Genomic DNA, 12,803 nt, shown 5'->3' on the forward strand with positions numbered 1-12,803 from the left:
CTACAACACTTTTAATCAAGTTTTATGCTAAGCCAGAAAAGTGTTGGAACACTTTCATGTAAATATTTCCCCAATGAGTCACTAATCCACACATCTCAATAGCTGGCGTGGGGAACACTTGCATTCCAAGCCGTATTGCGAAGTAGGCAGCTTCGAAATAAATTATAAACTAAGTGAATAAGGAACTTTGAAGAGAGGAAAATGAGTTAACAGATAGCAAACCCAGAATACCGAGGACAGTGGCAAGCCCGGCACCTGCCCGTGGAACGCTGCCCGCGCTCCCCGGCCCTGCCTCCCGCGCACCTGGCCGCGCCCCCGCCGCGGGAGTCGGGCTCGGGGGCGGAGGGTGGGATCTCAGGCATCGCTTATGCCTCTTCCCTCCCCCCTTCTTTCCACCTTCTGCTCTATAATTGCCCGCCTCCTTTCTCTACCCTTTCCCCTTATCAGATGCGGAGCGGCCAGCGGGGAGGGAAGCGGCTCTCCCGCAGCCGGCTCAGCGCCCGCAGCAGCCACGCGTGAGAAGGAGCGGCCGCTGCCCGCCGGCCGCTCCCCGGCCGATGCCCGCACAGGTCGGTGTGCGCTGCGCTTCGGCCCCCTCCAGGGCAGGGGCCAGGCGGGCGGGGGGTCGAGGCAGGACCGGAGAGCTTCCCATCAACCTGCCCGGCCACCTCCGCGGCGGCAGGACCGGAGCCCCGCAGGGAGAATGATTCGGGCGAGGGAGGAGGAGATGGAGGAATGGAAGCTGGCGAGTTCAGGCTAGGACGGGGAAACCCCTTCAGGAAACCCCCTGCCAAGGCCTTACTTTGATAGCTGATAGTAATTAAAACCCCATCAGTCTCACTGTCGCTGTGGCGGAGGCCCTGGCTGCTGCCCGGGTCCCGCCGCGGCTGCCTGCTCCCTCCCTCGCTGCCTCCCTCGCTCCGCGCTGTGTCGGGGCAGTCGCTCCGCCCCGGCCCCGCACGGCGCTTTCTCCGCGGAGCTGCCCGGGCTGGCGAGCGCGTCCCCGCCTCGTCCCCGCTCGCCGCCGGCAGCCCCCGGCTCTCACGGGGTCCGTTCCCCGCCTCAGCTCGGCGGAGGCAGCGAGCTCCCCGCGGTCCCTCCCTTAACCCGGGGCGGGGGCGCTCGGTTTCACACGGGTGGGTGCTGGTGGTGGGGAGCCCCCGGAGAGGAGTCGGGGGTCAGGAGCGGAGCCCGTGAGCCGCGGCCCCCTGGCCGGGCTGGGGCGGCGCTGCGGGGCTGTGGAGAGGCCAGCGGGAGAGCGCGGTCCCGGTCCCCTCCGCCGCCTCCCTCTGCGGGGCCGGGGCCGGTCGCGCTCCGGCTTGGCCCGGCGGGGCGTGGAACGCGAGCGCGTTCCCGGGCAGCGCGGCCGCGCCGCTCCGCGACGAGACCCCGAGACGGGGGAAAAGCCCGAGCGACCTGCCCGTGCCGGGGCTGCGCTCAGCCTCCTCCCCTGGGCTGGCTGCGCGGAGCAGGGGCGGAGCACGAAGGTGTGTGCCGCGTTTGTCCCGCTGCGGCTCTCGAGGGTGCGTCCTTCCCTCAGGAGAAGTGTCCTGTCGCCAGGTCCGTGCTCCTGGAGCCCAGCTGGGAGAGATGCTCCGGGGAGCGGGGCTCGCCTCATGGCAGGGTTCTTGGCTTGCTGGATGTCTACTCCTAGCGCTATTCTGGCACATAACTCATTTACCACATACTTACTAAAAGGTGAAATCTATAAAGAGCAGAAGGAATAGGATATTTATTTTTAGTCCCACACAATGTCAGCCACAAGGTGGCTGCAGATGGGGGTTTCCTTTCCTGGTTAACTGAACTCTGAGGTGCGGATCATTGCAGAGATGAACTTGTGTGAAGTTGATCCAGCACCAGTTATGTCTATTCCAATAAATCTCATTTCTCTGGCTTTTCTATAAAAGCAGCAATAAAAGCAGAATGTTTCTAACACAGGATTATCGGTCAGTTAGTATTTATAGCTCTTGCTTTGGAGGAGGGTTTATATCAAATGTAGCAGATGGGGAATTCAGCCACCACTGTGAGTGAGTATTTTAATGTCTGGGTTATTAGGAGAGGCAATCCACACATCATCAGTGGTAACTGCCTGGAAGAATGAGTTGCTTGAAGAGCCTGTATTTACTTGATCCAGGCTGTATTCCTGAGTGAGGAGAGAAGCATCAGTACCCAACATGAGATGCACAAGGGATGGATTTCAGTCTGTTTTGAGATACTCTTGGTTCTTCCTACTGCCCATCACTAGGCAGCGGTCTGCTGACTGTGGTCTTTGGGTGTCTGACACTGTGGTCCATGTAGTAGGAAACCTGGGAATTTTGCACAGGTTTCTGAATTCCATCTGGAGGATGGGTCTAAGACCTCTGATTAGCAATATATGAGTTCCTGGGGCACATCTTTGATGTAGGTTCCAGGTATTTTCCTCTGTTTTGAGAGATTTATACTATGAGAGATGGATTCAAAATATATGTTTAAGTAATGTGAAATTTGTTGATAATATGGCTAAAACTTTCATTACCTCCTTTGGAGATGGAATATACAATGTATACATTTCTCCTATATATTTCTAGGAGTTGTATCAGGCGTTTATGACTGGTATTGGTGACAGTAGACCTACCAACTTTAGGACTGTAATTGTCCTACTGGGACAGCTATAGCAGGTTGCAAATACTCAGAGAGAGAATGGGATGTAGGTATTACCCTCTTCTGTTTACTAATGATTAAGGGTACTTCATTCTGCTTTTTATATTAGCTAGTGGATGAACCACTTGCCATATGCCTTCAAGACAAGGAAAACATGGAAGGCAAATACAGTGATGGTATGCCAGGAATATTAGAGAAAATGAAAGAGGAGATAAATATGAGAAACCTGCAAAACAGAAATACATAAACCAAAATTTACCCACGTAAACCCTCAAATCATCTTTGCTGACTGCAAGGAATCTATTATTAATTATCTTGATATGTTTTTCCTGTAGATTTTTTTTCAGGCAACGAGAGCAAAAAAATCTTCTTCTTGGCCCAGAAAATTGACTAAAACTAGTGCAGTAAAGTTGAGTGAAATAGAAATCTTTATAAGTGTGGTGCTAGGCACGTGTTGATGTATCTTGAGATTGGTACTGTTTTTAAGCTAACTTCTGTGGTCAGGCAAATTGCTCATTCTGAAACTTGCTCTTTGGAACCAGAATTATTTCCTCTAGCCCAGCTAGTTTACCTAGAACTACCTTTAGTGTTCATATACTACTACATTCTAAAGTGTTGATTTCTCCTAACTAGTCAAGTTAGTCTAAATGGTTTTGACCATGATATGACCTACTATAGGTGCAGACAGTACAACAGAGAGCACAGGATAAGCTGAATAAAGTAAAAAAAGGAAAATGGACAATGGGAGGAGGATGTGAGTTCCTTCAGAACAAAGTTCTGCCTTTTAAAAAAAGCTTCAGTGTTCTTTGCCACAGATATCTTGATAAGGTTCTTACAAAACTAGATTGTATAGAAATATATGTTGTACTTTGTTATTATCTATAGCTTACTCTATTTCCAATGCTTGTGTATGGTTAGCAAAGAATATACAGTTCCTTTTTATGTGGGCCAAGTTTTCAAAACTGTTGAGTAGCCCAAGTGGGTTCTTTGTCCCTTTCAGGTAAAATGTGCTTTGATCATAAAACTGCTGCCAGGAAATCTGTCTCCACTGCTGTCTGTGGTAAATTCCTTGTTGTTTGTTTGTTTTGTTTGCTTGGAGGTTATTTTTAGGTTTTTTTTTAAATCAAATCCAGATTTCCCCCACAATTTTCATTTAAGTGGATGCCTTCTCTTTGCCTGTTTAGTAAGTCTTTTTGTTCCATGTGTTTTCAGACCTGCTGATACTGTGTGTATTGAGGGGAAGAAGATGCTGGGTCGATACGAGATACCGAGCTGTTTTCTCTTGGCTTTTCTAGCTGTCGCACCTTTTTTCATCAGTGATGTCCTGGGTCAAGGTAAGTCACAAATAAGAAGATGGAGTTTTTCACTCTGATGTGCAGAAATGGACTTTTTATTCCAAATGCAAGTGTTACTTCCTCTTTAGTAGGATGCGACTGCAGTAATACTGAAATGAAGCAGGAATTTTGCTGCTGAGCTCAGGGAGCAGGTGGGAGTAGAATTACATCTTCATGTGTGCTCTTTAAACCTAGTATCTCAAATAGCATAAATATTTGTGCAAATTCATGTGTCTCAAAATGAATTATACACAACATGTTTTTACTCCTATTTACATGAAAGTACTTATCAGAAATTGCTCTTGTTGTCATCTATGTAATCAAGCAAGTTTGAAGGATCAGCTGTGATGTAAAGCTTGTATGGAATATGTATTTTTTTTTTCTCTTGTATGGAATATTTATGTTTTGGAACAGTAGCTGTTGTAGTGCTTATATCATTCCATATTGCACAGATCTGTTAAATGTCACAGACTACTTCTGCAGCTTTTAAAATTAAAATCTCCTTTGTGAATATTAAAGAATACTGCTGGGATTGTTAGGCTTACATACTTGTTGGATTGTATTGACAGTGGCTTGACTGCTAGAGAAAATTTATCCTATTGCTTGGGGAAGGAGGGACGAAGAATACCAATGAGTTTTTATGACTTCTAAAGAAAGGCATTTCTCTCAACTTTAGATTTATGTAATCCCTTTGATATGAGATTGCATGGGCATAACCAGGAGCAGAATTGGATCCTGGGGTCTTTTAAAGCGATTTGTATAATGTATTATTCATGAGGACATTTGGAAACTATTGGCAACGTGAGGCTTTCGAAGTCCTGATAATGCAAGTAGCAGTGTTGTCCAGTCTGCGTGGCACTTGAGTGTGGGGCAAGCATGCACTCTTGGCTGTTTGGAAATCTGTGAGCGTTTTACAAGCCCCTCCCAGAACTTCGGGACACGTGTAAGCTGTAATATATGATGTCGGCGATGTGAGGTGAATCAAGAAATGTATGTTCCCAATGTTCAGTGCGTCATTCTGGTCAGAAATTAAGTCCAGAATGTTTGTGACTTAATGAGCCAATAAAGCAAAGCATATGGTTAGTCTTTTCTCTGTATTTCAGTCCTAATACATATGGTTAAGATTTGCAAAACAGGTCTGGGGGTCGAGATCCACCTCCAGAAAGTTGTGCCAAATTCCTTGATCTTGGAAAACTATATTCTTCTTCGCTTTTTTAAAACTTTGATTCCATCAGTTATAGTTGGAGAGTGTTCTCCCTTTAGTACTGTCGTAATACGACACGAAAAGACGACACGGACACTGCTGCTCTCCAGGTGAACAAAAAGAGGAACCTTTATTTTCTGACTCCAACATTTATAGTTTTCCAAAAGTGACAGTGGATTGGAGGGTGACAGTGCCACCTCTCCAATGACACTGGACAGACCAAGAGTCCATCAATTCTCTCCTCCTCCATGAAAGAATGCAAAACATAAGTTGTTTACAGAACTGTGTGTGAGAAAGTTCGTTACAAGAATGCAAACATCAGAAGGCTTAGAAAAGTCTTAGAAAATCAGGGTGACATAGTACCAATACAATGAAATGAAGGTCAGAGATATTTTTTTTTCCCCTCAGTGATCACCCTAGCAGAAGCTAGAGTTGGTGTACTTGATGAATAAAGAACAATACTGCCCTTGTTTTTAGACTCTTTCAGCAAGCATCAGCTATGGAATGCTGTCAGCAGTGTGATATTAAGCTAAGTGGACCATTGTCTTAGCCCAACATGACTGTTATTCTATTGAATTAGGTGATATGAAGTCTCTATTCCATGTTTACAGAAAAAAAATCTCTTGGTACACTAAAAGTAATAAGACGTTTCTCAAATTCTTTTTGTCAAGGTTGCCACCTCTTGAAGTAGGCCCTTCATGCAGCTGGCAAACTATTTACAATTTAATACCATTTGTTTGTCTGTTTTAATCAACTGTACACTCTGCCAACACGTAGGAAGAGCTGGCACAAGTTGCAGCTTGTGTTTCCTTCCTTTGGCAAAGATGCTCAGGTAAAGGTGTGCAATATGACTTCTTGGAAAGGAGAATATGTTTGTGAGACTGAAGCCAACATGCCTGAAGCTACAAATTATCCCTTCAGAGGAGCTATGTGGTTGTATCTCACTTATTGCCTTATAAACCACATAGTACTGTTTGGTTTTGACTCAACAACAATTATTTTTTCAGCACTGCTGTTTCTTCCCCATTCAATATAATGTATAAATAACATATTTTGTCTACTTATGTTCTTATATAGCACATGAATAGTGGTGGGCAAGAAAAACAGTAGATAATTTTTCGTTTATTCATAAAGTAACTTGCTTTGAGAGTTTTTCTGTATTTAAAGATGGATTTTCTTTGTGTAGCAATAATTTTCATGTGTTACTACTGTAACTGCTAAGTAATTGCAGTGCATGTTAACTTAATTCTTATGACAACAGTAAATTGAAAGCCACAATATTTAGTTAGTATCCAAACTCAGACTATTGGATGTCTCAGAGAATTGTCCATAAGCAATTTATTGTATTTTTCCTTTCCAGTAAGAGTTGAAAATATTCTTCCCCTAGTTGTCTGTAAGAGTTATGTGTTTGGAGTTCTAATTTACCTGGTGGCATAAACCAAAGCCTTGAACTTGTCAGTTTTCTTTTGGGTGACTGCTCTAATGTTGCTGACGGCCATTCTCTTTTGCATTCCTGTAAAACCACTTAACGAGATCTAGCCACTGATTTTTATCAGTTAACTGACTCAGCTTGGATTGATTTTTTTCCCTTTCTGCAAGAAGTGAGATTTTGTTCCACAGACAATAAAGGCCCAAAGAAATAAAGATATCCTCTTCAGGTTGGTGAATGCGTAGTAATTCCCATGAATATTTTGTTGTCTGTTTGAGTGCTAGATTTTTAACTTCCTTAGCTATGTGTACTTTTCTATGCCAGAACGTCAGTCTTTGCACAACTAAGACACAGTTGATTATCTGCCTAGTGAATAATTATTTTCTTTCTTATGGTTTATTGCTGTGTGGGTATGTTCCTTCCACTGCACTGCTGCCTTTGATACAAAAAGAACCTAGTGAAAATTGACCAGTTATGTAAAGACTCTTCTGGCACCACTTTTCTAGTCTTTCACATTGTAACTCTGTAGTATACAGAAAAACTGGTGATTGTGTCCTTCTTTGCTTGTAAGGTCTGTGATTGTTTTTTATGGGCTCATACATTTACCTGTTTTGGTGATGGCTAATAGCAGTTAGGCCAGAACTATGCTTCTTTGTTAGAAGGTGCTTTCAATAAACTGTAAAGTTGAAAGTAGGATGGAAAGAAATGATGGGAAAGAAAGATGGCAGAGAAAGTGAACTCTGAAATTCTAAGACATGGGTTTTTTTTTGGTCAATCCTTCATGTTACTTTGTTGCTCTCTGCTCTGCTTCTTAATCCCCATAAGAATTTACCACTTAATCCCAGTAAAATCTGCAGCATTTTCACACTTGCATGCAGCCATTACTTAAAAATTTATTTTCTATTCCTGAGGCAAAAAAAATTAAAGGAATTGTATTTTTGCAAATTTCTAGGTATGATTTGTCACTCTTGTTCATTCAGCCCCAATTTATTGTGATTTATGTGTAGCTCAAAGACACAATGAATCTTGAGAATGAATTAAAAGCTGTAATCCATAATTACATTCTGCTTGGCTTTGAAAACTTTCTGCCATAGTCTCTGTCATGTTTTTACAATTACAGCATGCTGAATGCTCTTGCAGAAACCTGCCTAGCAAAACATTTTGCAGTATGAGGGCCAAATTTTCAAAGAACTGATGTTGTATTTTCAGTGATTCCTGCCCACAATCTTGCTTGCAGCCTCTTTCTTTCTAAACTTCAGGGAGATGACAGGCAGACTGAAGATGAGGTCTGACAAGATTGTGCCCAGCAACCAAGGAAATGCTTGGGTTGGGTGTGAGCCCAGTGCTGCCAATCAGAACAGCTTTGAGTGTGTGGAGCTGATGTGCTGCCTCTGTTTCTGTCCCCTTGCCTCTCTTCTTGAGCTTGTTCTCTGAGGTCCTTGAGAATGCAAAGGTGTTGATAAGCTGTTCTTGGTACTTATCTACTCTCTTTTCTGTGTTCTGGTGTCAATCCCTCAAGGAAAAGAACTGCAGGACCTGCCCTTGGTCTGACAAAAGTGCCACTTAGGGAATGAAAGACTGGATGCAAGGCAATAGATCTCTTGTATTAAACCTCCAAATTTTTACTTCTGAGATCCAAAATGTATTTAAGAGTAGATCTCATGAAAAAACATGCACCCCCAAATATCAAAAAACCACAGCGTGCCCTTTTTCCTTCTTTCTTCCCCCAGGCTCCTGGAAAAAGTAGCATGTAGGAAAAACTTATTGTTTCAGAACAGGTCTTTGGCTGCTGCCTGTGCCAGAGCTGCATTGGCTGTAGCAGGTCAAATGGAGAGGCCAGAAATTGTTGGCCAGCACGTTCTGCCTGTTGACTCAGACACTCCATGTGCTGTAATCCCTAAATCACAGAAATATCATGAGACTGTTGGTTTATTATATCTAAAGGACCAACAAACTGTGGGCATGAGCCTAGTCAATTAAGAGCAATCTTAGCCCTGGAGAAAAGAAATTGCCACTTGCCTGCTTCAGATTAATTTCCCTGATTTCTTACACTTACAGAAACCTTAAGATGTAGTGGCAAAGGCACCAAGGGTTTGGAAAATGAAGGAGACTGTTCAGGGGGCTGTGGAGACAATGGGAAGAGGAGGAATAAGGTTGGATTTGTTAAAGGTTTTCTAGCCCTTCTGTCATTCAGCCTGTAAGTAGCTTCCCTGGCTGCCTTTCCCTGTAGATCAGTTTGTTCTCTGTGAGCCAAATTCTGTTCACATGTATGAAGGTTTCCCATTGTTGGCAGCCAGGCTGTCAGGTACTGTACTGCCAGGTGCTCTGCTGCAGTTCTTCAGTGAAAAAGGGATGTGCCTCCCTGAAGCAGAGTGGAAAGGCTTTGTAGAGTGTGGTCCAGCATCAGTGGAGTTTGACTGAGCAGTGGGACGTAAAACTGTGCAAAACTGGTTTATGTGCAGAGACACAAAGTTGCTGATAGTATGGCAACAACATGGGGCAGTTTCTCCATCTGTTCTTGTGTGCGTTGCTTCATTGATATATCGCCTCTTTTTCAATCATTTCATGCTTTTATTCCTTTTACCTGCTGCTTCAGTTTGAAACCTGGGTGACATCAGAATATAAATAGAAGCCAAATTTTACTTACCCTCCAGATTGCCTGTAAGTCTTGGCTGGCCGGTGCAAGCCTGCTAGTCTTGATGAGACTGAAGCAGTGTCTGCAGCTGCAAAGCTTTTTGCTGCTTTAGCCAGGTTTGCAAATTGGGCAGCTGATGTTCCCTTTGCCTTGTGCATGCCTGTTTTTTCTCTTGGTTATTCTCTCCTCAAAAGGATTTGAAAATTTGGCCCTGGGTGACATTAAATGTGGGGAAATGCCCACAGTAATGAGAGGTAAAGGAGCGTAGGTTATGCATATTGCCAGAGTAAGCAAGAGAGCAATTTTAATTCCCATATATTAACAAAGAGCATTTTTATTACCAGCTTTGCCTGCTAAACTAGTGTCTTAACATCTAACATTGTTTGTCTTTCTGTCCACTGCTGTTAGGTTGTTTAGTTTGTTTTGTAAAAAGATAAGTAAAAGGTCTGTCTGAGGGAAGTAGTGCACTTGGGGATGTCATTTTACAAACTAATAAACTGATGTATGTGACATTTAAAATAACTTGCATCCTTTACCATTAAAATTTTGTGTTGCCTTTCTATATGTGTTTATTTTTGTTTGTTTTAAATTGGTTAGCCTTTATTTGAATTTAAAATGTTTTCTTTCCGAACTTGCAGTGTCCCCACCAACAAGACTAAGATATAATGTAGTGAGTCCTGACAGTGTACAGATCTCTTGGAAAGCCCCCAAAGGGCAATTCACTGGATATAAACTTCTTGTCACTCCAAGTTCAGGTAAAAGTCTGTATGTTCTCTCTTAAGGTGAAAGAACTGTCGTCCTAAGGCATAAAATCTTTTCAGAGTTTAGTATCATCCTCCACAATGAAGAAATTGTGAGCAAGCTTTGGGTAATGAAGTACTGGCTGGTCAACAGAAGAGAGATTGGTTTCACTAGAGGGTGGTCAGGCACAGAAAATGGGAATCAAATGCTTGAGATAGCAGAGGTGGGTCAATGCTAGTTATGCTTCATGTGTAGTCTTTGGGAATTGTCACTGAGCATCTGTCTTTACCTTTCTTCCAGTGGGGTGTAAGGAATTCTAGGAATTGTTCAAGGGAAAGTATTGGAATCCTAATTCAGTCAACCTTCAAGGTGGATCTTCTGGTCCCTTATCCCTTAGTGAGCTGTCTAGAAAAGAATTAAAAAAACAAGTAATCTTTAAAAGTTTTTTGAATGAAAACTTGAAAAGGTAGATAACAAAGTGACTGTATAGAGCTATAAAGGCTCTACTTCTGCACATTTAAAATTAAATTTAGATACAGAAACAGTTTTAACATACAGCTAAAATACATCTTTGTATATATTGGCATGCAATCTTTATATGTAAATGGACATATAAATATTTGTATTTACTTGTTCAATAACAAGTATTTATTTGTTCAATGTTTGTATTTAAACGTGAGAATTTCCTAGCCCAAAGAAAGCTGGCAAAGTGACTATTCAGAGATGATGTGGGTATGACAGGGTCCGAACTGGCAGCCAATCACAGAGGGAAAGCCTGTTGCTGTGATGTTACCAAACTTGACAGATTTTGTAAATTGTTTCTCTTTTTTCTTGATGATTTTGCTGAACACTGTGGCCGTTTCATGAGGCCCAGATATAAATGCTGATCTTAAGAGTGTTTTGGCTTAAGGAAACTGGTTAGACTGCATTTCTTGTTGCTTTTCCGGGGTGTTCTCTGGCCTGGCTGTATGGATAGTCCCAAAAGTTGGTAAAGTGGGAATGCTTAGGTCATGGTAGAGCTTGAGGTATTTTTAAGCCATTACTTTTACTGTGCTATAAGAAAAGAAAACAAAGTTATGTGTTTGTTGGATTTTTTTTTGTCTTTTCTCTTATAGGTGGAAAAACTAATCAATTAATTCTTCAAAATACTGCAACCAAAGCAATTATTCAAGGTCTCATTCCAGATCAAAATTATGCCCTTCAGATCATTGCCTTCAGTGAAGACAAGGAGAGTAAGCCAGCACAAGGCCAGTTCAGAAGTAAGTGTCTCTTTTTGGCTGAGGTACAGAACGTATCAGATATTCAATGTGACTTCTGAAACGGTAACAAGTCTTTCACAAAGGGGCATGATGGAAAAACAGTTTTTCTGTGATAGAAGGAAAATCAAAGTATGTATTTTAACTGATGTAACTATAGGTGGAGGTCTGAATTAATTGCATAGTATGTTCTTGCATTGGGCTCTTTGTTTCCATTGGATTGGCATCCCTTTCTTCCTTGTTTCATTGGGAAATTAGCTGGTATTTCATTGAAAGAATCTTCAGTGAGTAGAAATAAAGTGCTACATTCTGATACTTTAATAATTTGCTTTTTATTAAAACAATGTTATAGCTGTGCCAACTGGCAACTAGATGCTAGTCTAGTAGTGTGAAAGGCTGATTTCTTAATGGTCTTCAGCAGTCAAATAGGTTTACAAATTTAATTTTTTATATGATCAAGGCATGCTCTTAATGTCTATATCATAGTGGTATGTACACACCTTATCTGATTTATCTTGATCTTCAGGTTAAATGTGTTAAATATGATTAGTGGAGATTTGGTTAATAATGTGGGAGGAGTATAATATACTCCTATAATGTAGGAGTATATTTGAAAGCCTAATGAATTTTCTGACGCTAAATTTTCCTCACTGTCTTTGCCAGGCTACCTTTCTCTTAAAACCAGCACAAGATAAAATATGCTGAGTACTTGATGTGGTGTGTATCCAAGTCGTTTTAGCTTTTCACCACTACAACTGTGTATTTGCTGCCTTAAGTTCTGTCCTGGTTAGGAAACCCACAAAACTACAGATTACTTTAGCATTAAAGAGAAGCCCACAGAGGGCAACAGCAAATTCTATAATATTAAGTGTAGCTGTTTTTGAAATGGCATTTAGGAAAAGTAGAGCTGGCAACTCGATTTAAGAATATGGGAATTATGTTCTATTTAGTATACTCTCTTTGCTGCACTTAAGGCTGGAGTTTCATTTAAAACCATGATGCCTTTCATGAATAAAGAATGCAGATGCAGCATATATACAAATCCTTTTTTTGACCTCCTGTATTATAGTTTTTTTTCCCTTGTACTCTGACATGGCCACTAATTCTCGAGATGAAAAAAGGTCAAATATATAGAGTTTTGAGAACATTATCTGGCTTAGTGCATTTGAAGTATGATTTTATTGCTCTGGAGTTGTTACTGATGTACTAAGAATTCTCAAGCTTACAATAAAATTTTACTGTCAAAAGAGTATTTCTCTTTATATAGTGAGGTATACATTCTTATTCTAATACATAGTGTTTAAGATCAATACCTAGTGAACTAAGATCAATGGTTTTTTTTTTTCCCTTTGAAAATGCAGATGTAAAATCATGTGCTAGATAAAATCTTTGTCTGTGTAAATATTGGAGTAAAACTGCTTTTTGCCTCTTCCTATGTGTTTAGAATTTTGACGGTTCCCAAATCCAGAAATCTGTCAGGATGTGACTGACTTGTCTTCTTTGAACATTTCAGACTTTTTTACCATTTTCTCTGGAGACTTGCCCCTTAATAGCACTAGCATTA

General features: G+C 41.8%; 1 protein-coding gene across 5 annotated transcripts in view; it reads left to right on the forward strand.

The window, feature by feature from the left end:
* Nucleotides 1-311: 311 nt before the first annotated feature.
* COL14A1 (collagen type XIV alpha 1 chain) overlaps nt 312-12,803 on the forward strand; it is a 114,611-nt gene continuing 102,119 nt past the window's right edge. For 2 of the 5 annotated variants that reach the window (XM_038129159.1, XM_038129160.1), the window contains exons 1-4: nt 313-569; nt 3,853-3,974; nt 9,881-9,997; nt 11,099-11,242. In XM_038129159.1, the coding sequence (XP_037985087.1) occupies nt 3,887-3,974; nt 9,881-9,997; nt 11,099-11,242 (349 nt within the window). In that variant the 5' untranslated portion in view covers nt 313-569; nt 3,853-3,886. Of the gene's footprint in view, nt 570-3,852; nt 3,975-9,880; nt 9,998-11,098; nt 11,243-12,803 lie in introns of all 5 variants that reach the window. The other 3 variants (XM_038129162.1, XM_038129161.1, XM_038129163.1) reach the window with 2 other exon arrangements.

Source organism: Motacilla alba, chromosome 2, assembly GCF_015832195.1.
Source record: "Motacilla alba alba isolate MOTALB_02 chromosome 2, Motacilla_alba_V1.0_pri, whole genome shotgun sequence".
NCBI lineage: Eukaryota > Metazoa > Chordata > Aves > Passeriformes > Motacillidae > Motacilla > Motacilla alba.